This window comes from Trachypithecus francoisi, unplaced genomic scaffold (genome assembly GCF_009764315.1).
Source record: "Trachypithecus francoisi isolate TF-2019V2 unplaced genomic scaffold, Tfra_2.0 Lachesis_group11, whole genome shotgun sequence".
In the NCBI taxonomy this organism is placed as follows: Eukaryota; Metazoa; Chordata; class Mammalia; order Primates; family Cercopithecidae; genus Trachypithecus; species Trachypithecus francoisi.
Window position 1 is genome coordinate 96,813,311 of NW_022681456.1, and position 27,747 is coordinate 96,841,057.

At 35.3% G+C, this 27,747-nt stretch overlaps 1 protein-coding gene across 4 annotated transcripts in view; it reads left to right on the forward strand.

Annotated features, from left to right (window-relative positions):
* Positions 1-27,747, forward strand: part of CPNE8 (copine 8) — a 259,399-nt gene that overhangs the window by 204,703 nt on the left and 26,949 nt on the right. For 2 of the 4 annotated variants that reach the window (XM_033222447.1, XM_033222445.1), the window contains exons 14-16: positions 3,136-3,182; positions 11,901-12,082; positions 20,080-20,207. In XM_033222447.1, coding sequence (XP_033078338.1) covers positions 3,136-3,182; positions 11,901-12,082; positions 20,080-20,207 — 357 coding nt within the window. Of the gene's footprint in view, positions 1-3,135; positions 3,183-11,900; positions 12,083-20,079; positions 20,208-24,941; positions 25,036-27,747 lie in introns of all 4 variants that reach the window. The other 2 variants (XR_004439964.1, XM_033222446.1) reach the window with 2 other exon arrangements.

The following is a 27,747-nucleotide window of genomic DNA, read 5'->3' on the forward strand; positions in this document are numbered from 1 at the left end:
TTATCTATATCTGTAAATACACCACACACACATGCACACATACACATACACAAAAACACACAGAGAGAAATGCTGTGAGCAATGGGAGACTAGTAGTATCTGAAATACTTCATTTCTGAAGAAAACAAAAGAAAATCCTGTGTGTTTCTTTTTTCAACTTTTATTTTAGATTCAAGAGTTACATATGCATGTTTGTTACCTGGATATATTGTGTGATGCTGAGGTTGGCACAAATGATCCCGTCACCCAGGTACTGAGCATAGTACCCAACAGTTCATTTTTCAGCCCTCAAGACATCCTTCTTCCCTCTTTCCTCTAGTAGTCACCAGTGTCTGTTGTTGCCATCTTTATGTCCATGAGTACCCAATGTTTAGCTCACACTTATAGGGAAGAATGTGTGGTGTTTGCTTTCTGTCCCTGCATTAATTTGCCTAGGGTATTGGCCTCCAGCTATATCCAAGTTGCTGCAAGGGGCATGACTTTATTCTTTTTTGTGGCTGTGTAGCATTCCGTGGTGTGTATGTACCACTTTTTTTTATATCTAATCCACTGTTGATGAGCACCTAGTTTGGCTCCATGTCTTCACTATTCTGAATGATGCTGCAATGAACATGGAGTGCATGTGTCTTTTTGGTAAAATGATTTGTTTTCTTTTGAGTATATGCCCAGTAATGGGATTGCTGAGTCCAGTGGTAGTTCTAAATTCTTTGAGAAAACTCCAAACTGCTTTCCACAGTGGCTGGAACTAGTTTACATTCTCACCAACATTGTATAAGCATTCTTCCCTTTCTTCCACAGCCTGGCCAACCTCTGTTGTTTTTTGACACTATTGTAAGAGCCATTCTGACTAACGTGAGATGTTATCTCATTGTGCTTGTGATCTGCATTTCTCTGATGATTACTGGTGTGGAGCATTTTTTCATGTATGTTGTCTAGTTTAGAAGTGTCTGTTCATGTCTTTTGCCCATTTTTTAATTGGGTTTTTTGCTTGTTGGTTTAAGTTCCTTGTAGATTCTGGATGTCAGACTTTCGTCAGATGCATAGTTTGTGAATATTTTCTCCCATTCTTTAGGTTGTCTGTTCACTCTATTGATAGTTTCTTTTGTTGTGCAGATGCTCTTTAGATTAATTAGGTCCTACTTATCAATTTTGTTTTTGTTATGATTACTTTTGAGGATTTAGTCATAAATTATTTCCCAAGGCCAATATCCAGAATGGTGTTTTCAAGGTTTTCTTCTAGGATAATTATAGTTTGAGGTCTCATACTTAAATCTTTAATCCTTCTTGATTTAATAATTTTTGTATATGGTGAAAGGTAGGGGTCAAGTTTCATTCTTCTGCATGTGGCCAGCCAGTTATTCTAGCACCATTTATTAAATAGATGCTATTCAATAAAATGCTATTCAGTAAATTTCCCCATTGCTTATTTTAGTCAACTTTGTCCAAGATCAGTTATCTATAGATGTGCAGCTTTATCTCTGAGCTCTCTATTCTGTTCCATTGGTCTGTGTGTCTGTTTTTGTACCAGTGCTATGCTGTTTTGGTTAGTCTTATACTAAAAAGTCAAGTAATGTGATGCCTCTGGCTTTGTTCTTTTTGCTTAAGATTGCTTTGACTCTTCAGGCTCTTTCTGGGTTCCCTAGGAACTTTAGAATAGTTTTTCCCAATTCTGTGAAAAGTGACGTTAGTAGTTTGATAGGAATAACATTGAATATTTAGATTGTTTTGGGCAGTGTGGCCATTGTAATAATTTTGATTGTTCCAATGCATGAGTATGGAATGTTTTTTCTTTTGTATGTTCTATGATTTCTTTTGAAGTGTTTTATGGTTCTCCTGGTAGATATATTTCACTGCCTTGGTTGGATTTATTCCTATATATATTTATTTTTTGTGTATCACTCTTGGGAATGGGATTGCATTCTTCATTTAGCCCTCAGCTTGAACGTTACTGTTGTATAAACATGCTACTGATTTTTGTACATGATTTTGTATCCTGAAACTTTGCAGAATTTATCGGTTCCAGGAGCCTTTTAGTATAGTATTTAGGATTTTCTAGGTATAGAATCATATGGTCCGTGAAGAGAGATGGTTTGACTTATTTTCCCATTTGGATGCCTTTTATTTCTTTCTCTTGCCGAATTGCTCTGGCCCGCTCTTCCAATACTGTGTGGAATAGGAGTGGTGAGAGTGGGCATCCTTGACTTGTCCCAGTTCTCAAGAGGAATGTTTCCAGTTTTTGCCCATTCAGTATGATATTGGCTGTGAATTTGTCATAGATGGCCCTTATTATTTCACGGAGTATTCCTTCAACACCTAGCTTCTTGTGAGTTTTATCAGGAAGGGATGCTGGAGAAAGTCTTGTGTTTGGGGGATTGTCAAATAGAATTAGTTTAAGAAATGACATTATTAGAGATGATTTTAGCAATGCAACACTTTTTTTTTTTTTTGAGGTGGAGTCTCGCTCTGTTGCCCAGACTGGAGTGCAGTGGCGCAATCTCGGCTCACTGCAAGCTCCGCCTCCCGGGTTCACGCCATTCTCCTGCCTCAGCCTCCCGAGTAGCTGGGACTACAGGCGCCCGCCACCTCGCCCGGCTAGTTTTTTGTATTTTTAGTAGAGACGGGGTTTCACCATGTTAGCCAGGATGGTCTCGATCTCCTGACCTCGTGATCCGCCCGTCTCGGCCTCCCAAAGTGCTGGGATTACAGGCTTGAGCCACCGCGCCCGGCCGCAATGCAACACTTTTAAGGGCATGCTAATTTCATGATTACTAGATTTTGGAAACAGATAATAATAAATGGTGGCATTGAGGCTGGAAAACAATTATTTGCATTTTGACTACTTTGTTATGAGTCACTTACTTAGTTATCATACTCCAAAATAGGAGCTACTTTTATTCCTGAGACTTTAGTTTTCCTTTTCTGCGACTATAAATATATGTAACTATAAATATATTTTTGCCAAGTTCTCACTATGTAAAACTGCCTTTCTGATGCTAAACAATATGTACTGTAATATATTGCTCTTAATTAACGTTTGAGAAATTAGTGACATTAAAACATATAACCCAAATGGAAAAGAAACTCCTTTTATCAGGTTATTTCATTATCAATGATTCTTGTTTACTTCTATTCCAGGACACAAATCAATTTCACAGTGGCTATTGATTTTACAGCATCAAATGGTGAGTGGTTTGGTTATCCCCTGATAAAAATCATCAGCAATTACATGAAAAATAAATTTGTATTTTCATGAGTGTTAATTTATTCCTATATTCATATACTTCTGAAGTTTTCCATATAAAATATACATAAATTTTTCTTTTTAATGTTGTGAAATAGTTCAGATATACAAAAGGCTAGAAATAACATAACAAAAATGCTAATAGTATCATTCAGATTTATTATATATTGAAATATTGTCATTGTTTTACATGTGTTTAAAAGAATACAAATTTTAAATGTACTGAAGCCTATTGTATATCTCTGACCCATTCTCCTACCCTCTGTTCTTTTCTTTATATAACTATAATTCTGAAGTGTATCAAGTGATAATCCTCATTTTTACAGTACTTTTGTATGTATGAATTTATATAAATATAATTCAACAGTATCTGTCCTTTATAAAGTTGGTTCACATTTACTCAATTATTAATTTTTAATAATTACTCATGTTAACATATTAATATCTAATTCACTTAGAGGGACTGATATGTAACAGTCCATGTATGGATATTCATAATTTATGTATTAAACCTTTTAAGAAAAAAAAAGATAGTGGACTTTTATGTTGAACCAACTTTATTTCAAACAGAACAATCATTTGAAATTAGTTATTATGTATCATCAGAATGTGAACCTCATTATGTAACTTTTACCAGAAGTTGCCACTAGTTTATATTTGTCTATTTTTTCGTTCAAATGGCTTATTATATCTATGGGTCCCACCTTATATTGTCTTTATTTCATATTTATCTCACAATGATTCACATTTTACAAAATAAAAGAAACTTTAGGGAACAAAGTACCTTAGAAACCACTTAATTGAACCCTCCTCTTATACAAGTGAGGACCCTCAGATCCAGGAAATCTTTTTACTAATAAATACACTTGGCTTGTTAGTTCTAGAGTTAGAACTACAGATAAGACCAGACTCGAATTCAGCTTTCACTGCATGTCACGTTCATTCTCCAACAGTGTGGTTTCCATTAATCATTTTTACTCGTGTTTTATTCAGCATAATACAGAACATAAAAATAATACCTAAGGCCAGGCATGGTGGCTCATGCCTGTAATACCAGCACTTTGGGAGGCTGAGGGGGGGCGGATCACCTGAGGTCAGTAGTTTGAGACCAGCGTGGCCAACATGGTGAACCCCATCTCTACTAAAAATACAAAAGTTAGCCAAGCATGGTGGTGCACACCTGAAGTCCCAGCTACTCAGGAGGCTGAGGCAGGAGAATTGCTTGAAGCCAAGAGGCAGAGGTTGCAGTGAGCCAAGATTGCACCACTGTACTCCAAACTGGGCGACAGTGAGACTCCATCTCAAAAACAAAACAAAACAAACAAACAAAAAGAAATAATACCTAAAATTCAACGCTTTAAAATACTATATTTTGTTCACTGATAAATACTAGCACAACTACTAAGATAAGAATTTATTCAATAAAAAGACAAACATTTTTGATTTGAGAAGAAACATTGACTTGAGAACAAACAGATAATCAGAGTAGACCTATAACCAGTGAAATGACTGAATTAGTGGTTTTTAGAAGACTATCCACAAGATTAATCTCAACCTAGGGCCAGGGAGCTTCATTGGTCGGTTCTAACAAATATCTAAAGAGGAATTAATTCCAATTCTTCACAGACTCTTCTGAAATATGAAAGAAGGTTACTTCCCAGCTCATTTTGTGAGGTTAATATTATCTTGATACCAAGAGAATTACACACCCTAACAAAGTAAGATTTGTCCTTGCAATGAGAAGATTTTTAATATTGAAAAATCAAATAACATAACACACCTGTATTAGTCTTCTTTCATGCTGCTAATAAAGATATTCCCAAGACTGGGTAATTTATAAAGGAAAGAGGTTTAATTCACTCACAGTTCTACAGGGCTAGGGAGGCCTCACAATCATGACAGAAGGAGAATGAGGAACAAAGTTATGTCTTACATGGTAGCAGGCAAGAGAGCATTTGCAAGGGGACTCCCCTTTATAAAACCATCAGATCTTATGAGACTTATTCACTCATGAGAAGAGCATGGGAAAGACCCACCCCTATGATTCAATTCCCTCCCACCGGGCCTTTCCTATGGCACATGGGAATTATGGGAGCTACAGTTCAAGATGAAATTTGGGTGGGGACACAGCCAAACCGTTATCAACACCCTATCGATAGAAGAAAACACTGAAACCACACGATCATCTCAATTGATGCAGAAAATGCATTTTACAAAGTCCAGTGCACTTTCATGTTAAAAACACTCAACAAACTAGAAACAGAAAGGGATTTCCTAATCCAATGAGGGAATCTATGTAAAGTCCACAAATAACATGATACTTAGTGGTGAAAAGCTTGACATTTTCCTCCTGAGATGAAAAACAAGACAAAAAGGTATGCTCCCACCTCTTCTATCCAACATTATACTGCAGGTTGTAGCCAAGGCCATTAGGCAAGAAAACTAAATACAAAATATCCAGATAAAAAGGGGAGAAATAAAAGTATCCTTATTGCAGATGGCATGATCTTGTATACAGAAAACCCTAAGGAATCCACTGAAAATCTACTATAACCAATAAATAAGTTCAGCAAGTTTTCAGGATAGAAGATCAATATATAAAACTCAGTTCTTTTACGCACTTTCAAGAAACAATTAGAAAATGAAATTCAGAAAACAATTTATCATAGTATCAAAAGGAATATTATACTTCTGAATAAATGTAACTAGCAATTCTTCTTCTGGAAATATATGTAATACAGAATAACCTGCACTCACAGAAAATGCCATAGTTCATAGTAATTTGTAAAAAAAAAAAAAAAAAAATCAGAAAGCTTCATAGAGTATACCAGCTGGGTACTGGTGAAATAAACTGTGGTTCAGCCACAGAATGAAACACTATGCAGCCACCAAAAGGAAAGAATGAGGGAAAGGAAGGGAGGAAGGAAGGGAGGGAGGGAGGGTAGGGGAAAAAGAGAGAAGAAAGGAAAGTGGACCATTCTTTCTACTAATATGGAAAGACTTCTAAGATATATTGTTAAATGAAAAGACCAAAGTAGAGAACAGAGTTATCAGTTATCAGTGTGCTGCCCTTTATATAAAAATCGGGGCACATAACAATATAAATGCATAAATATTAGAAGTATACATAATGAACTAACGGAAGGTGACTAGCACCAGTCAGTTAGGTGAGCTAAGAACATTGGAGAGTAACTTCTTTATGGAAATCTTTTTATAGTATACTGATTGTGAAATTGTGAATACCTGTTCATAAAATAAACAAATATGGTTAAAAGAATGGAAAACAAGAGAAGTGCAAAACTTATAGTCCAACGACTCTGAAACAAGATAAGTGCAAACTATTTTCTGAAAAAAAAAATTTGTTGAGATAAATTAAAAATCAAAATAAAGAGAAAAACCAGCCATGCTCATGGATTAGAAGACTCCACACTATTAAGGTGGCACTATTCACCAAAGTGATCTACAGATTTAAAGCAATCTTTATCAAAATCTGAAAAGATGTTGTGGAAGAAACTCATATGGAAATTAACATGAAATTTATTTAAAGCAATCCTTATCAAAGTCTGAAAGGACTTTTTGGAGGAAATTCATATGGAAATTAATATGAAATTGCAAAGGACCCAAAAGAGCTAAAGCAAACTTGAAAAAGAACGTTGAAGTAGGAGGAGTCATATTTCTCACTTTTAAAACTTACTACAAAGCAACAGTAAGTAAGACGGTGTCCTATTGGCATAAAGATGATTATACAGATCAGTGAAATGGATACAAGTTTGCAGAAGTAAACCCTGATGTCTAAGGTCAACTGATTTCAAGAATAATACCAAAACAATACAATGGGGGAAGACTGGTCTTCTTGGCAAATGGTGCTGGGACAACTGGATAGCCACATGCAAAAGCGTGAAATTGGACTCTTCCCACATACAAAAATTAACTCAAAGTGGATCAAATACTTAAATGTAAAAGCTAATGCTATATAATTCTCAGAAGAAAACAGGGCTGCATCTTCATGACCTCGGATTTGGCAGTTGATTCTTAAATAAGACACCAAACTCATGAGCAACAACAACAACAAAATAGATAAAATGAACTTCAAAATCAAAACTTTTTATGCTTTGAAGGACACTATCAAGAACATGAAAAGACATCCCCCAGAGTGGAAAAAATGTTTGAAAATCATACATCTCATGAGGGACTTGAATCTAGAATATATAAATAACTTACAATTCAATTAAAAAGACGAATAATCCAATGTTAAAAGTGGGCAAAGGATCTAAATAGAGATTTCTCCAAAGAAGAATATACAAAGTGGCCTATAAGCACATGAAATGATTCTTGGCCAACTTAGGCATCAGGAGATCCAAATCAAAACTATAATGAGATATCATTTCATACCCACTAGGGTGACTATAGGAAAACAGTCAAATAACAAGTGCTGGTGACGAAATGAAGAAATCAGAATTCTCCTAACATTGTTGGTGGTTGTGTTAGTTCATTTGCATTGCTGTAAAGGAATACCTGAGACCGGGTAATTTGTAAAGAAAGTAGATTTATTTAGCTCACAGTTCTGCAGGCTGCATAAGCATGGCACCAGCATTTGCTTGGCTTCTGGTGAGACCCAGGAAGCTTTCAATCATGATGGAATGCAAAGGGGCATCCAGCATATTACATGGTGGGAGCAAGAGGGAGAGAGAGGAGGAGGAGGTACCATGCTCTTTTTAACAACCACCTCTCACATGAACTAACAGAGTGAGAACTCCCTCATTACCATGAAGATAGTACCAAGCCATTCATGAGGGATCCTACCCCATGACCTAAACACCTCCCACCAGGCCCCATCACCAACATTGAGATTTGGAGGGGACAAACATCCAAACTATATCAGTGGGAATGTAAAATGGTACAGCCACTTTAGAAAAACACTTTGCTAAGTTCCTCACATTGTTAAATATAGAGTTGCCATATGACCCAGCAATTTCATTCCTAGATATATACTCAAGAGACATAAAAACATATATCAGCACAAAAACTTGTACGTGAATATATATAACAGCATAATATCCCAATTGTGGAAGCAACCCAAATGTCTAACAAGTGATAAATGATGAAGAAAATCCATACAATGGAATACTATTCTGCAATAAACAATAATAAAGCACTAATACATGCATGATACAATATAGACGATAGTTGAGATCTGTAAGCTAAGTGAAAGCAGCTAGTTACAAAAGATGACATATTATGTGATTCTGTTTTTATGAACTGTCAAGAAGAGGCAAATCGGAGACACAAAGATGATGATTCATTGTTTAGGGCTAGGGTGGTAACTAATGGGTACAGTTTCTTTTTGAAGTGATGAAAATGTTCTAAAATTCACTATAGTGATGATTGCACATAACTATGAATATACTAACCATCATTGAATTGTTCTTTGTTTTGTCTTATTTTGTTTTGTTTTCTGAGAGGGGGTCTTACTCTGTCACCCAGACTGGAGTACAGTGGTGCAATCTCAGCTCACTGCAACCTCTACTTCCAGGGCTCAAGTGATTCTCCAGCCTCAGCCTCCCAAGTAGCTGGGACTAGAGGCACATGCCACCAACTCCTGGCTAATTTTTGTGTTTTTGTAAAGATGAGATTTCGCCATGTTGCCCAGGCTGGTCTCGAACTTCTGAACTCAAAGCGATCTACCCACCTTGGCCTCCCAAAGCCACCATGCCCAGCTGAATTATATATTTTAAATGGTTAATATGTAACTTATGTCATTACATCCCAATAAACTGTTAAAAATATTCTATTGAACTATGATTTTCTTACAAAGGCATAGTACATCTCTAAAGCAAAATCAGATATAATTTTGATAATATTGGGTATAATAAAAGTATCCGTATTGTCAGTTTGTTGAAAGGATTAAGTGAGCTATGGCATCAAGTGGTCGATGCATGTTAGGTTCCATGTTATAATTATTATGGCTATTAGTTGGGCCCCAATGTTATTACCCTACTACAAATTTATTGTTTATAAGCATCTTTGCAGATACAGAGGAAATACAAACACTGTCCCAGACTCAAGGAGTTGACTCAATACTTTAAATTGCCTTTTTTTTTTTTTTTTGGTACAGAACACAACATCCATAACAGTATAAGAGAAAAGACAATAAGGGCTGGAATAAACAAAGAGGGTTGTCTAGTATGTGTGAGACATAAGTTGGAGGAGGAGAAGGTGAATTTCAAGACAGGTAGAGGTGGGAGGGAAAGTATCATGAGCAGTAATGTGAAGAGACTGGCGTAGAGGAAGATGCTGGAAAGAGATAGGTGACATCTTTGTATGGGTACAAGGGGCCCAGCTATGCATGATAGGTTAAAATGTTTATATGTTCTGGGGGTATTAATTGTATTTTTTTATTTACAGTTTTCATAGTGAAGTAAAAGAATTTGCCATACTGTCACCATTGGGTTAAAACTCTTCTATATTTGTGACTTTGAGAGTTGAGGGAAGTGTTTGTTTGTTTGTTTGTTTGTTTATGTTTGTTTCTGAGACAGGGCCTTGCTCTGTTGCTCAGGCTGGAGTACAGTGGCACTATCAGGGGCTCACTGAACCCTTGACCTCCCGGGCTCAAGTGATCTCCCACATCTCAGCTTCCTGAGCAGCTGAGACTACAGGCATATGCCACCACACCCAGCTGAGTTTTGTATTTTTTGTAGAGGCAGGGTTTCACCATGTTGGCAAGGCTGGTTGTGAACTCCTGGGCTCAAGCTGTCCACCCACCTCAGCCTCCCAGAGTGCTAGGATTTCAGGCATGAGAGTTGTGTTAAATAACCATTTAGTTTAGTAATGGTATTTTTATCTCTGATTCCACTGGGCTGTGGATCAAGTGGCAAAGTCCCTACTTTAGGAGGAAGTGTCAAAGAAAAAATCACACTGGACACATTAAAAAGGCAAGAAAGGCTTTAAGACCATTGCAAAGGAGTCAGGACTATTACAATAGAAGACAAAAATTGAACTCATCTACTCCAAAACAAAAGGTTAGAGTGTTTGTGCTTGCTGAGGTGAGCTACTGGAAAAGTCCTAGAGGACATTAGCACGGAAGTTGGTTTGTGTGCTTAGGCCATCTCTGTTTGCTAATTGGTGCTTATTGAAGTTAGGCGTCTGTCTTCTCCCGGAGACTGGAAAATAGGGCTGCTGTTTTTCTGGATGTTTATATTTCAAAGGGATGCCTTCCATGTCCTTGAGAAAGATACTCCTTGGTTGTAGAAGATTTACATCTCAAAGGGGCAAAGGAAGAATTTACAATTGCAAGTTTTCTAAAGTGAGAGGTCTAAGAAAAGAGCAATCAGGGTCTTATAGTCAAGAAGAAACTTTCTACAAGTTTCATGAAGTTGAGGGGAACATTAGGCCATTTTGGTCAGAAGATACTTTATTAGTGATTTTGTTCTGTGGAGCCAGCCCCTGAATGATAGTAACTCTTGGAAATAGATATTTAAAAAAAAAAAAAAAAAATGTGCAATTAATTGTTTTTAGGGCAAAAATATTATGTGTATGATTACCTGTCAGATAACCCAAGGGGAGATCTCTATTTTGTTTCTCTCTGGATCTCAAGTGCTTTTTATTATTTTTTTTTCCTCATCAGAAAAACTATGCCCTGAGCCTTTTCTTCCTCAGGCAATCCTTTAATGTAAAATTGAGCTTTATGTGCTGTTAGGAGTCTAGTCTCATTTAACTTTCCATTTTCACTTAAGAAACCAAATGGACTTTCAGGCTGCCTTTTTGCTGGTAATTAGGGCAACTTGATGTGAATCTCAATGTGTTTGAGTGGTAGCACATATTAATACATTACACTTTCTCTCAATTTCATCGCTATTCAAGTGCAACATCCTACACAGTATAAGCACTTTGAAATTCACAACCTTCTGGATGACCCAGACCATAATAACTGTAGCAGTTCAACTTACAATCCTATGGTGCTTTATTATTTTTAATCACTTTTAAACAGGTAATCTCATTTTGTCCTCCTGGTAAACACAGTGGTAGGATTTATTTTATAGAGGCTGCCGTACAAATGGCAAGACTTGACTCTGGCCTCTGGCTCCTAGCTTAATGTCTAGTTCAAAAGTTGTGAAGAATTTTTTAGATCTAGATATTTAATCAGCCTGCACTTGAAAATCACTATGCTTCCCTTTTTTAAGTGCTAAATTGGGATATTTCTCAAATATTCAGTTTATATTGGTGATAAAACATTACAAAGCCTTCATAATTATTGAAGTCCATTAAATCTATTGGGTCATCTTGCCATAGGCATAAGGATTCAAGCTAAAGGCGCATGATTTTGTTTAAAAGTTAAAGATTATAATAAAATAAGATGAACAAAAGTACTTTTATACTACCGGAACAAAAACTCAAAAATAGCCTGTGGCATTGAAAATAAGAATCATTTCTGAAAAATTCTGCATATGCTTTGGCATATCTTAGAACTTTCTATATGTCTAATATAATGTAACAAATATTCCTATGTTAATATCCATCCAAAAAGAAATGATTTGACACACTGTATATAGGCAGAAAGACATAATTTTGAATATTTCATTCTGAAATAGACACTAAGAAAAATCTTGTTAAATGTATTTAGCCGAATTGCATATGTTTGAAATATGTGTTCTGTCATCAGGCAACCCTGCTCAGCCCACTTCCCTCCACTACATGAATCCTTACCAACTGAATGCCTATGGTATGGCACTAAAAGCAGTGGGAGAAATCGTTCAAGATTATGACAGTGACAAAATGTTTCCAGCTCTAGGTTTTGGTGCAAAACTGCCTCCAGATGGAAGGATATCTCACGAATTTGCGCTGGTAAGAATTTGTAAAAAGGATTTGATGTTTTGAAAAATTGATGTTAGATCTTTTACTATTGCTTTGGTGCTTATTCTTTAGTCAGTCATGTAGCAAGCTTTTCTGACTGTAGCTTAATTTTGATTAGTAATTGACTTTGGAGTGTGAACTTAATGGGAAAAAGGACAGCTAAATAGCTTAGCCATAAATCTACCTGAAGTGCACCCACCTGATTTACAAATAGGGGGTCTATTTTGGTTATCTATTGCTTGCTAACAAACCTTCCTAAAACTTGGAGATATCAAACAATGTCATTCTATTCTGCTTATGATTTGTGGCTCAGGAATTCAAGCAGAATATAATGGGAGATAGCGCATTTTTGCTTTGCAGTACCTGGAGTCTCAGCTTAGGTGACTTGAATGGCTAGAGATGCCTGGAACTGGTGATTGGGGCCACATTTTTCAACTTAGTTCTGGCTGTCTTTTGAATTCCTTAGATCTTCTCCATGTTATGTCTTCTGGGGCTGATATGTCTCCTAACATGACTTGTTTGTTCATGTTCATTCATGTCTTGGGCCTGAGCTTGCATAGCTGAAAAACTAGGGTTGCCTGGACAACTCTCCCTTGTTTTATATATGGCCTGTCTCTGTAGTTATGGAGGGCTTCATAACTGTATAGTGGTCTCATTGTAGTATGATTTCTTATGTAGCAGCTAGCTTTTCCAGGGCAAGTAATCTAAAAGTCTAGGACAGAAACTCCAAGGATATTTATATCATATTCTTAGAAGTACCAAAATGTTATTTCTGCAACATCCTATTGGTCAGGCAAGTTACTAAGACCATCCCAGTTTCAAGGTAGAGGAATTAACCTTCACTTTTCAGTGGGAGGAGTATCAAAGAATGTGTGGCTATCTGTAATGTACCATAATTTTTAAAACCTAAGAAAAGAAATAATTGTATTAAACTTAATGAGGTTTATTAATTTTCCTTTCATATGTTTCTTCTCACCCTTGAATTTTTCCCTTTCTCTGTCCCTGTAATTCTCTCCTTTCCTGCCTCTGTGGTCATTCCTTGTAATCAAACCTATACAAATATATACTGGTTGAGCCTCCCAAATCAGAAAAGTAAATGTTCCAAAATCTGAAACTTTTTGAACTCAGTATGATACTGAAAGGAAACACTCATCAGAGCAATTTGGATTTTGGATATTCAGATTTGAGAAGCTCAACTGGTAATTATATAAATATTTTAAAATCCAAAGAAAGAAATTCAAAATCTGAAACACTCCTGGTTTCAGGTACGGGATACTCAACCTGTACTGTTAAGGAAGGATTTGTGCCTTACTTTTTTTTTTTTTTTTTTTTGGGACAGAGCCTTGCTCTGTTGCCCAGGCTGGAGTGCAGTAGTGAGATCTCGACTCACTGCAACCTCTGCCTGTCCGGTTCAAGCAGTTCTCGTGCCTCAGCTTCCCAAGTAGCTAGAATTACAGGCATGCATAACACCTGGCTATTTTTTGTATTTTTAGTAGAGATGGGATTTCACTGCGTTGGCCAGGCTGGTCTCAAACTCCTGGGCTCAAGCAATTTGCTTGCCTCAGCCTCCCAAAGTGCTGGGATTGCAGGTGTGAGCCATTGTGCCTGGCATTAATTTGTTCTTTGAGCCCAGTTAAAACACATATAGGCTCCATATTGCTAGGGTTTCAATCTGGCCTCTCCAGAGTTCAGGTACTGCTAATGTAATAGTATTAAGTGAGGACATTAAGAGCTAGTTAGTCTGCAAGGGCTTCACCCTCATGAATGAAATTAAGGCCCTTATAAAAGAGGCTTTACTCAGCTTGTCCTGCCTTCTGCAATGTGAGGATACAGCCCTCACCAAGCAACTGAACCTACCGGCTTCGTGATCTTGGACTTTCTAGCCTCCAAAACTGTGAGAACATTTCTATTGTTTATAAATTACCCAATCTCAGCTGTTCTCTTATAGCACAAACAGAATAAGACAGAGAGATCAGACCTCTTTAAATCTATGAAAAATAGTCTCCCACATTGATGATGAAAATAAGAATGATTATGTTGATGATAATGTTTCAACTTCATTATTCCCTAATGATTATATTACTTTAAAAATTTCAAAGCACTTTTGTTTTCTTGGGTAAGACAGACAAGGGTTAAGTAGGTTTTCAGTGAAATGGTATTTGACTCAATGCTGAGTATTTACTGAGTATCGAGTCACATACTTTATACTCATTATCTTATATAATCTTCATAAAATTCCTATGTGGTAGATACTTCATGCTGACGCATTGCACTGCTCTAGAAACTGCCAATCTCATTACCTGCAGTAAGAAAAGTTCACCAAGGAGTTGTATAACTAACTCAGAGGCTCAGAAGTTAACCATTGTCCCAAAGGACAGGACTTGAACCCAGGTCAGTCTTATTTTAGAATTCATGCTCTTAACTACAGCTAAACCCCATCTTATAAAAGCACCTGTGATCTCACCTCTTGAATATATGCTTATATTAACACCATGATATATATATCTTTATATAACTTTTTATATAAGATTTCATCTTTCTCAAATGTTTTAAGAGTAGTACATTTTTATTTTTGTATTTATTCTTACTTTTCTATTCCATCACCCACACGATTTCAGGAGAGGTTGCTGGAGGGCTTAATTCTTTCTTCCATGAAATAGGCCACATGCCACACTCCAAGTGTCATAAAAATGAGTATCTGTTGGGATTTTGTTGTGTCTTAGAAAATTAAAATCTCCCAGAAACTTATAAAACCATGAAAATCACTCATGTGATTCTAAGTCTGAAGTGCCTCAGGAAAAAGGTCAGGAGCTATTTTAATGCCTAAGAAAAGGAGTAATTGTGTTAAGCTAAATGAGAGGTTTATTAATTTTCTTTCCATACATTTCTTCCTCCACTAGTGTGTATTTTTTTCCTTTTTCCTCCCCTCCACTTTTCTCCTTTTCTGCTTTTCCTACCTCCACATTTACCCCTTGTAACAAAAACTATACAAGTATCTACTGCTAAGGAATGATACATATTTTTTGTTATTTACACCATAATCTGTTCTTTGTGCCCAATTTGAACATTTATGGAATAGAGATCATACCCCTTTAAATCTATGAAAAATAGCCTCTCAAATTGATGATGAAAACGACGATTGTGTTGATGATAATGCCTCAACTTTAATATTACCATGTGATTATATTACTCTAATTTTTTTCAAAGCACTTCTGTTTTGTTGGATAAATAAGGCAGATATGGCTTAAGTAGGGTTAATTCTTGCTGAAGTATTCTGTGTTAAGCTCATCTTAAATCACTGCAATATCTATGTCTAGGTACAGAAAATGACAAATACAAAAAGTTCAGTTTCATGACAGTCTGGCCTTTCATGAACTACCTGGTGTTAATAAACCCTCATGTTTCCATGGCATGAATTTGTGATATATATTCTCTAACATTAACCTATTTATCTCACCAAATTCACATAATTCTTTTGGATAGCAAGGGAGTCTTCTTAACAACTTAAATTACCCCCAGCGTGTAAGTTTTGCTGGCACAGATGTTGAACTTAAGCTTTGCTCATTTGAAAAGATCTCAGTAAATCCCAGCTTTTTATGTGAGACACACTATGGGAAAAGAAAAAGGAATGGGAGAGGAAAGGAAGAATTTCCTAGTAGTAATACTAGGAATGCAATTTCAAGACTTATGGTTATGAAAAGAATGGGTCATTGCTCTCCTCTCATTATAATTCTTGATGACTCCTTTTGGGGTTATAACTGAAAGCACAGTAGTGCGGAGCTCTGGTAGAGGTATTTCTAATGAGCTTGTGGCCAGTGGTCCTTAAAAGAAGGTCTTCCATGTGGACCAATAGAGAAACGCTACACCTGTCCAAGTGATTTCTCCTGGGAAATACCTAAATGCACTTGCATGCTTGTCACTTATTTTGGCATTTATACAAATGTATGCAATTTAATATTTATGTGTATGTATTTTTTTTTTGCCAACTAGGCATCAGCAATTTAATAACCAAGAGTCTTTAACACTGTACTGTATATAAAACAGAAGCTCAATAGGTGTTTGTTTATCGAATAAAAGGAAGAATTCTCTCAGCTTTTTCCCACAGTAAGCAACAGTCACATTTCAGAGTAGAGCAACAGCCCCTAAGAGCTTCTTTTCAGTATTTTGTCAGCTTGTTAGCCCTGCTGAAAAGTGTCAAAGGCTGCAGGCGGCAACAGAAATGACAGGCTTCTTGCATGGAGCTGAGTCCACACTCTCAGCACAATCCCTGAGGGAGCTAAACGGGAGGAAAAATGGGTGAGAGCTGGACACCCCTCCACACTTAAGTCTGAGTGGTGAGATTACTGATAATTCTAAAGTCAGATATTTATGCTTTTCTATGTGTTCTACAAGTTAGCATGTATTATTTTATAAATGGAAAGGTTGTTAATTAGGTTGTTGAAATATGAAATAGGACGTCCTTTGCCTTCTTCATTAATAAACAACAAAATTAAATGTGCTTATTTAAAAAAAAAAAAAATCCTGTGTTTTACTTTTGTGTCAGAGCCACACCTGGACTTATTCTAATCTGTTTTAACAAGAAATAACTGATTCCCTGCATAATTATTTCAAGAAATGAGTTTTTAAACACATTTAAAATATTTTTATTTATTTCAATAGTTTTGGGGGAACAGGTGGTTTTTGATTACATGGATAAGTTCTTTAGTGGTGATTTCTGAGATTCTGATTCACCATCACCTGAGCAGTGGTCACGGTGTTATCCTTCACCCTCCTCCCACCTTTCCCCACCAGTCTCCAAGTCCATTATATCATTTTTATGCCTTTGCATCTTCATGGCTTAGCTCCCACTTGTAAGTGAGAACGGACAATATTTAGTTTTCTATTTCTGAGTTACTTCACTTAGAATAATGGTCTCCAACTCCATCCAGCTTGCTGTGAATTCCATTATTCTATTCCTTTTTTTGACTGAGTGGAATTGCATGGTGGGTGTGTGTGTGGTTATACATTTTCTTTATCCACGTATTGGTTGGTGGGCATTTAAGCTGCTTCCATATTTTTGCAATTGCGAATTGTGCCGCTAAAAACGTGTGTGCAAGTAACAGTCTTAAAACTCTTTTTATAACTCATTCAACTTTCTCATTAAGAAGAAAATCTCATTTTAGTAGCTGTAAAATATTTAAAATAATCCTGATGTAATCCAGAGCATATGCTAAAAAGAAGTCATAATTTTATGTGGTAAGATATTCTTATCATCTAAGACATATGAGGAAACCTTAGAGCAACTTATTATGGCATTAGAACTAATTCAGAAATCATTAAACATTCCATGATGATGAATAGAACATCTAATGATTACCTTTATGTTATCAAAGAAGAGAAAAATGGTGACCTTGTAGTTTCAATTCCAGAGAAATAGTGGTAACATACAGTTTCATCAAAATGTAAACCTCCAATCAACATGTTAAAAAATAAAAGTAGCTCAGGACTACTCTAGTTTGTAACTGTTCCTTTAAGGTAGATATATAATACATTTTTATATGCCCAAAATCAGTAATGAACTTTAATTTTAATTAGCTTAATACCTTATCAGGGGAAAAGAGCACCACAGAATCTTAAAGGAATGTGAACTAGGTCGGCTCAGATGAACATCAGAACACTAACTGCTTTGTGCTAAATATTAAACTTATCTTTTTATTCTATTTTCAGCCAAGTCATGCAACCAGTTTTATAATGTAAAGAAGGCTTTTATTTTTATGCTTTCAAAAATGTATGAGGGTTAATAAAAATGTTTGAAAAGACAAAATTAAAAGAAAAAAGTGGATATAAATCCCTCTCTCACGAATGATAAAATTGAAATAGTTGGTAACATTTGACCCAGTTTCCTAAGATCCCCAGCCTTGTAGAAATCTTGGCATTTTGGCCAGGTACGGTGGCTCACACCTGTAATCCCAGCACTTTGGGAGGCTGAGCCGGGTGGATCACCTGAGGTCAGTTCAAGACCAGCCTGGTCAACATGGCAAAACCCCGTCTCTACTAAAAATACAAAAATTAGCTGGGTCTGGTAGTGCATGCCTGTAATCTCAGCTACTCGGGAGGCTGAGACAGATGAATCCCTGGAACCCAGGAGGCAGAGGTTGCAGTGAACCGAGATCTGGCCATTACACTCCAGCCTGGGCAACAGAGCAAGACTCCGTCTCACACACACACACACACACACACACACACAAAAGAAAAAGTAAAAAAGCTTGGTATTTCATAATTTGGTAGCATAATAGTGTTTAAGAAATTGAGCTCTGGAGTTAGACTGCCTGGTTTAAATCTTAGCTCTCATATTTGTGTTGTGTGACCTTGGGTACAGTATCAACATTTTCATTACCTTGGTTTCTTTATAAAGTGGGGTTAATGACTGTCCTACAATTTTAGGGTTATGAAAGTTATATGTAAATATTTTAGTATAAAACTTGGTATATAGAATTCAACAAATTTTAGTTATAAATTACCAGTTACTTGTGATTGTTCAGGTAAAAACATGTATGCTAAAATTATTGCTAACCCTATTTAAAAGTAGTTACTATCACTAGTGTATAAAAAATATATGCACACAATTTTAGATATTCCCCTTTGAGAAGTGGAGGCTATCTCCTTTTTCTCAAATGTGAACTAGACTTAGTAACTCATTTCTAGCAAATGGATTAAAGTAGGAGTAATGATATGTAACTTCTGAGACTGGCTTATAAAAGGCATTGGGGCTTTGTCCTTGCTCTTTCTCTGGGATCACTCAATCTGGGGAAAGTTAGCTGCCATGTTATGAGAACACTCAAGCAACCCTGTGGAGAGTCCATTTGGCCTCCTGCCAACAGCCATGTAAGTGAGCCTTTTTGGAAGTAGATCCTTCTGTCCACTGTCAAGCTTTCAGATGACTTCAGCCCAGGTCGGCATCTTCACTGCAACCTCATGAGAGATCCTGCTCAGGAACCACGCTGCTAAGCTGCTTCTGGATTCCTGAGACTTCAAAAATGTGTGAGATAATAAATGTTCATTGTTTCAAGCCACTATACATAGGGTATAATTTTGGGGGTAATTTGTTACATAGCAATAGATAACTAATACATGGTCTTGTGTTATTTGTATAATTTGGACTAGAAAAATTAAACCTAATAATGACAGAGCATTTAAGGTATGAAAAAGCCAGCCTAGATGTTCAGGGTTAAAGTTGCCTCAGGTCGTGTCCCCAGAATAAGAGCTTGGGTTAAAGTTGCCTTTCTGGGTGCTGTTCCCAGAGTAAGAGCTTCTTAACGGCAAGATCCATTTCCCTTGAATGACCTGGGTTGTTTTTTCATTCCTTTCCTTTTGCTTTGTCTTGATGTTTCCCACACCAAATTATATTCCCTCTGACACCTTCTCTACTTGGAGTTATCAGTTGTGGCCTGAAAATGTTCGTGTGGCATATATGTTACATTTTTCCTGCTATCAGGTAAAACTGTTTGAATTGATAGCATTTATTTTTTCTAATTTTAATACATGTTCACTGCAGAAAAATTGGAACAATAGAGAATAGGTTAAAGGACGAAAGGAAAGTTATCAGTTATCTAACCACCCAGAGGTAGCCACTATTAATACATTGGTTTTCTTCTTTTTAGGATTTCTATATGTTTATCTCCACATGTACACAAACCTGTCTAAATTAAGATACTATTAATTTTAGAATGTTGTGGTGTTCAGCTTCTCTTATTTAAAATTTTCTTCTGCCATTTTTTGAAGGGTATAGATTTTTAATGACTGCACATATCATATTATGATCTGCATAATATATCATAATCTATTGTTGATCACCTAATATATTATTGTTTTGCTATTGTAAATTTATAAATAAGCGCTCTTCCAAAAAATATTTATGATTGTCAACGTGTATTATTCTCTTTTTCAATTGATCTTCACGGAGATTTACTTTTTTACTGTTGTTTTGTTTTGCCTACAAATTTCTACAGAATGGGAACCCTCAAAACCCCTACTGTGATGGCATTGAGGGGGTGATGGAGGCTTATTACAGGAGTCTGAAATCTGTACAACTATATGGGCCCACCAACTTTGCTCCTGTAATTAATCATGTAGCAAGGTAAGTAGAGAGTAGACAAGGTGCTTATTCTGATGTACTGGAACATGGTGAACTCGTAATATTGTTGCTACTGTGACTCCACACATGAAAGTTGTTTTCTTCTAATTTACCTCCAAGAAAGTGAGGAAAAAATGTACCTTAGAAGGAGTCTCTATCAAATGATCGTGATACTTTGCTGAGAACTGTACATTAAAATCTCAAGTGAAGAAACATTTGCTGGGTTATGTTAGGAGCTATCTTTGTTCAACTAAGGAAAACGTTTTCTTAGGAAAAGGCATCCATGAAGAAAATAACAAGATCAGTGGTGACGTCAACTGTGTAAATCATTCTTATTTAGTATCACATTCCATAGTAGTAATAAGTAGCATAGAAGTAATAAGAGACTGAATTCTATTAGATGATTACGTGAAGCATTCAGTGATATATAGGGCACATTATTTTAACTTCTCTGAAATTAATATAGTAGCTAATTTATAAATTCCCAGAGCTCTACCTGTGTATAGTACATAGTACTGAGATCAGAATATAATTGCTTATTACTCCAGGTACATGTTCTGAAGAAAATGTTAAAATGTAAAAAATAAATCTATATATACTTATCATTTTTCATTAGTGCATAAATGAATTAGACAACACTGTTTAAATCCCTGGAAAGTTTGGCCTATGTAAATCCTATGACACCCTGACTTATTTTGAGATAATTAGAAATTGCATATCCTTTAAAACATGCAGCCAGAACTTGAAAAAAATTCTGTATTTTCGTCAGTTTATCAAGTACAAAGGTAATGTGAAACCCCAGTTCTCTGAAGGTTCTAGTACTTTACCACCTTCCCTAATGAATATTACTGGCAGTTTCAGTGTGTTCTACTTTTCATTATCTGGGACGTGGACAAAATGCTAAAATATCCCTTGCACCCAGGGCTCACCCCAGTGCAACTTCCCTGTGGAACTCCAACTCAGGTTGTCAGTGATACATTGATGACTGTTCTCTGAGTGTGACCCTTCAGCTTGAATTTTTCAGACAAAATCATCTGCAATCTCTACTAAAATAATGAATTTTATTAATACATCTTAACCCTGTACACATACAACCCCACAAAAAAATGGTACTTAGTCTTACCTGTTTTACCTTTATTTCTCTGGCACCTGTTCTTTTCTATTTCTCTTTTTTTAATACAATCTTGGCTCCCAAAATTGATCTCAAAATCCATTAATGGGTCATTACTTGCAATCTGAAAAACATATCCTAGCTTATTATACTAGCCGATGTAAGTAATGTCATATATACTGTCTCTTGATGGCTGTCAAATAAAGCAGAATATAATACCATGTTAATACAAGATAAATTATAATTGATGGCCACACTACCCTGCAGATCACTTTTCTATAAAAAGATAAGAGAAAAATGATAGGACTTGTGTGAACTCACGTTGGTTATGAGAAATGTGCTCATCAGTGCTTCCCAAGTAATTTCATATTTTTTCCTGGTATATATCTATAATAAAAGTTAAAATGATAGATAGAAAATATCTAGGTGCATTTCTATATACATTTAAAATTAAAGGCCCCACAGTGTTCTATTGCAATTTTTTGTTTTATCCATCATTTTGTAAGTTCTCGAATATAGGAGCAGCTGCTATATATAGGAGCAGCTCCTATAAGTTCTCGAATATAGGAGCAGTCTGCTATATCTCAGACTCCTTGAAAATAAGCTATGATCTAATAATTTATTTTTTACATGAGAAAATTAAGAAAACCAGTAAGAGATGGCTATTTAAGAGTCATCTTTTCCTTCCAATACAATAGGAAGTTCCATGTATAGATTTCTTAGTATAAGTCTACAAAAGGAATGCTTTTATCCTTTCATCTTTGAATTTTATGTTTAATTGTATTTTTAAGCTTTTATTGAGAAAGACAATTTCTGTCTCACCCAAAATTATCATTCAAAAAGTTTAACAACTAAGTAGACGAGGTACTATTTTTTCCTCTATTAAGAGAAGCGCCGTAGTTATAGTGGTGTGTGACCTCTATTTATATAACATTTTTGCTTTCTATAACTCTTAAATGCTTATCAACAGTACTTAGCATCATACCCATTATGTAGGAGGTAAGTATTCAACAAATGTCTAAAAAACAAATTCTGTATATGTTAATATATTATCATTAAAAATTATGTTTAGCAATGTCAAAACAAATATATATTCATACTTTTTATATTGGCTTGATACATTTTTCCTTAAAAAGTATGTTTTCTATGTGGGTACAAGCTCAGTTTTTTATTGTCATTTTCTATAAGCATTTTAAAGAATGCTTATTCTTTTTAAGAATAACGATTTTAAGCACATGTTTATTTTTAGGATTCATATATGTATCTCTGATCTGTTTGACTTTCTAGGTTAATATTAATGAGATAACAATATTGTAAAATAGACAAGACTCAAAGTGTCAAATTTACAAAAATTGAAGGTTTTATATGCTTTTTTTGAGGCTTTCCAGCCCCTGCTTCTGATTTCTTGCCTTTCCAGTCCTCCTTTTCCAGAGCTGTCTTGGGAACAGCATTTCAAATGATGTAAAGTCCTACTCAACATCTGTTGATGCCTTGTCATACATTTAAGTGCAGACGGTTTAACTTGGCATTCAAGAACATTCAGTATTCAACAACCAGCACTCACCCATCCAACCTCATTTCCACGTTCTCCCAAATGTACTGCACTTCAATCATGGAGAATCTCTGCTTCTTCTGGTCTATGATACCATTCCATGCATATGTCTATTACTAATTTGATACTACTCTGTGGTTACATGTAGATCTTTACCACATTGAAGGGAGGAATTATTCATTGTGACATTCATATACATGCACATATATACATATAAAAATATAAACCACAGTACTTTGGATATACTGAGAGATCTGTACGTGTTTGCTTAATTAAATTATCTGAATACCATATGAGGCTTTGTTTGTTTGTTTGCTCTGTCACCCACGCTGAAGTGCAGTGGCATGATCTCGGCTTACTGCAACCTCTGCCTCCTGGGTTCAAGCAATTCTCCCGCCTCAGCCTCCCAAGTAGCTGGGATTACAGGTGCCTGCCACCATGCCTGGCTAATTTTTGTGTAGTAGAGACGGGATTTCACCATGTTGGCCAGTCTAGTCTCAAACTCTTGACCTCAGATGATCCGCTCGCGTCAGCCCCCTCAAGTGCTGGGATTATAGGCGCAAGCCATTGCGCCTGGCCAAGTTCATTTTAATTAACAAAGTTATGATAGGAAACTAAAGAACATTTTTGGTTTTGAGACAGAATCTCTCTCTGTCACCCTGGCTGGAGTGCAGTGATGTAATCTCAGCTCACTGCAACCTCCACTTCCCGGGCTCAAGCGATTCTTGTGCCTCAGCCTCCCAAGTAACTGGGATTACAGGCGTGTGCCACCACACCCGGCTAATTTTTGTATTTTTAGAAGAGACAGAGTTTCACTGTGTTGGCCAAGCTGGTCTCCAACTCCTGGCTCAAGTGATCCACCCGCCTCAGCCTCCCAAAGTGCTGGGATTACTGGCATGAGCCACTGGGCCCAGCCTAAATACTCTTTTAAATGATAGTGCTTAGCCAGTCTTAATGACCTGTGGAAATGTGATTGTGATTAACACCTACTGTATCAGTCAGGGTTCTCCAAAGAACAGAACCAATAGGAGACATATAGACATGGACATAGATAAAATATAGAGATACTTTTTAAGGAATTGTCTCACGCAATTGTAAGGGAGAGCAAGAATGTAATTTGTAGGACAGGTTGGTAGATTGGAAACTCAGGTAGGATTTCATACTGCAGCATTATGTGAGTATTCCTTTTTTTCGGGGAAACCAGTTTTTGCTCTTAAGGCTTTCAACTAATTGGATGAAACTCCTTTACTTAAAATCATTTGATGGTAGATGTTAACCATATCTACGATCTTTGATTAAATAAGTGGGATTTATAGTCTAGTTGACACATAAGCATCATCATCCTACTTACCAAAACAAAGAAATATATTGCCATTATGTTGTAAATTGACAACAAATTTAAATTCTGAGAAATAATTTTAGGGTCTTTCAGATATGAACTTAATACTGTGTCTAATGTCTAAAACACTATGTTTAAATTTTATTAATCACAATAGAAATAAAAATATTTTAAAATATTTTTTTTTGTGGAATGCAATTTGAACAAAATGGAGTTTTAAGCATCCCCTGATTAATCTGTTTCCTCTTGTATATAGTGTGAACTATTTTTACATTCCTGTTAACATTTTAAAAAATTTCTATTTATCTAGAATTCTTCATCAATAATTTTAAGTAATTTGAAATAAATTTAACGTGTTGGTATATTATACCAGCTTAATATTTCAAAAATAAACGAATATACTAGTAAAAATTTCAAGTATCTTTTCAGACTGTTATGAAAGTTTCACTTGATTTAAATATATTCATTATTTCCTATTAGTCTTGTTTCCTGTGCCTAATGAGTTATTGGTTCTGAGGCTGTCACATTTCAATTTTTAAGGGGGATCTATCAGTTTCTATCTTTTGGCTATTTATAATTTTTTCTGTTTTTTCTTATATTGAGAACCTTCTAAAATCCAGATAACTATCCAAAATGAATTTTCATTTTTTAGGAAATAACTTTTTATTTTGGAATTCTCATAACTAATTTTCAAATTAAACAATGCATTATCCTTTATTTATTCACTCTGTGCAGTCAGCAATTCTTATGGAGCCCATGTTCGATCTCTAGCAACATGTTCAGTGCTATAATATGGATTACCTATTCATCTTCACAACAACTCTAAGAGGTGACAGTAGTGTCATTTCCATTTTGCCGATGATAAAATAGATACGTAGAGTGGTCATTTGTGGTGGAATTAAAATTCAAACCAGAATAATCTGACTCCAAATCACTATGTTATGATGCCTTACATCTTTAAGTCTTTTTATCTCTGCTACAGAGGTAGACACACAAAAGAAAATGCAACAAAGCTACCTATCTATGTGGATACAGTGGTCTCTTCATTGTCCAGTCAAAAGTATTTTGGGGTGACTCTTGGTAACATAAAATTTACTCTGCTACTTTGTGTTGAAATATTTAAATGTATTCCTTTATTCATTGTTAAGTTTTAATCCATTGTGCAAATCATAATTGAACGACTTAAATAAAAAATCCCTAAGTCAGTTTCTTATCTTGTCTTCTTGCCCTCTCTATTCTTATGAACTAATAATAAGCTGAAAGAATATTCCCTGAATCTGAGCCAGCCAGATAAGAACTTTTACAGAAACAATCCCAGAAACCTCTTTCAAAGAAATGCAAAAGAAATGTGTTTGAATTGTACAAAGTTAACCTCTCTCTCAGATATATCATAGTAATATTAAGATATAAATTATAGATAGGCTATACTTCAAAAAAGCAACTGACTTTTAATAATAAGACTTAATTATGCAATTTATAAAAAGATTCCCCATCAAGTTCTTTTAAGAAGCAAGCTTCTGTAATACCTTTAAAATGTAATTTGAATCTGTGAGGCTATATATCAGTGTCACCTCCTAGAAAAAGTACTGAGGTGTGGCCAGCTTATACTTTTTACTTCATCCATTTCTGTAGCATGTTAATTATTTTATCTTAAATATATAATACTTTCAAAATAATAACTAAATTAGAATAAATGGTAGTACTTTAAAATAAAAGGCTAAATAGAATAAATGGTAATACAACATTGATTTTTTTTGAAATTTAGGTTTACTTGGCAAAGTGCAACAATGTGCCAACTTGTAGAACAAGTGCCACAAAGGCAACAACTGGTTTTAAAAGATTAATTTGTGGTGCCAAAGGTGATAAAGACTGAAATGGATTGGACTGCACTTAAAAGTAAAATGTAATTGATTTTCAAATTAAGTATGCCTAGCAGTAGTGACAGTCACACAATAAACTCATGTATCTTTCTACAGCCTTAATGTTTTTCAAAGTTAAGAGATATAAAATATTAATACAAGCATATATTTATCATAAAATAAAGTGTAAAATTTCCATGAATTTTTAAGATAATACAAACTTCAGAGAAATTCCAAGTTTACTGTAATCTGCTTTAGGCTGTATCTATAGCTCTCTTATAGTGTGAATATATTCTTGCCCTTTTCTTAGATATACATTCTGATGTATCCAAAGAAAATCAGTTAAGCTACTGGAAGCGGTATTTTATATGACTGCATAGTAGTCAGCTGTCTGTATTGTTCTTTAATCTGATAGATATTTTACATTTTAAGAGTACCATTTGGTAAGAAAAGCATGAAAGCCATACTGTTGTACTTAAGAAGGTTTTCACTACTATTTATAGTCTTCCATTATTCTCGTGAAATATAAAACCCTGTGTTTCTGAATCATAGTAAGAAATGCTTTCTTAAAAAATAATGGATATTTAAAAATTAAAAATTGAGATCTTGGGGGAAATTGTTAGACTTCTTTTCCCTAGAACAAAAAACGTTAAACATGGAATGGGAGAATAGGTTTATAACTGCTTTGGACGGTTTTCCAATGGTTGTGTTACTATAAATTAACACTATTCTTTAATGTCCAGGATCAATTGTTCAGCATTATGGCAATATTTTTCATTCTGTAGTCCATTGTGGAACCTGTTCAACATCCTGCTTACAGGGTGTGTTGAGCATGCCACTTACTATACTTACTTTATCAATCTTTAAAATTACCAGTATTTTATTAGTAGCATGGACAAATCTTAGTATCTGTAGTCCGTGAGGGAAAGTCATATTTTTCTTTATATGTTTTTAAATTCTGCTGCCCAAGAAATAAGTTGTGCCCTGACATATGTTTTATACTACTTGTTTGTCACCTACTTGTTCAAATGGGATTCACTGGGCTCCTAGAGATTGTAAAGGAATTTTCATTAATCCTTTAGGTTTTAAGAGAGTTTTTACTTGGTAACTTTTAGAAATACAGATCAAGGTCTTCTTTACTATCCTATCTCCTAAGAGAACCATAATGCTTACTTAGCACCAGACATGAATTGCATGCCAGTCAGGTGCAAAAATCTTAAAAATTATCTCTATTGAGAATATAGTCTAGATATCTAGAATGTAGAAAACTAGAGAAAAAGAGAAATATAATGAAATGTAACATATTAATAAAATTCACCTCTAAATTACTAAGTATTATTTGGTAAGAATTCTGTTAAAATTCAAGTACTGGAATATGTTGTTATCATATACATAATTTTGTGCTTTGAAATAACTCTCCATGTCATCTTTCATAGATTTAACATATATTAAGACTTGACTGTGAATGTGTCAAAAATATTTCTTCTATTGTGTAATTTTATTGAGGTGAAATTTTCATAATAAAATTCACCATTTAAAAGTGTACCATTCAATGACATTTAGTACATTTGTAATGTTGCAACCATCACCTCTATGTAGTTAAAAACCAAAAACATTTGATTATTGCTATCATTTATACAATGCTTATATTGAATACCATACATGCAATTCTTTATTAATTC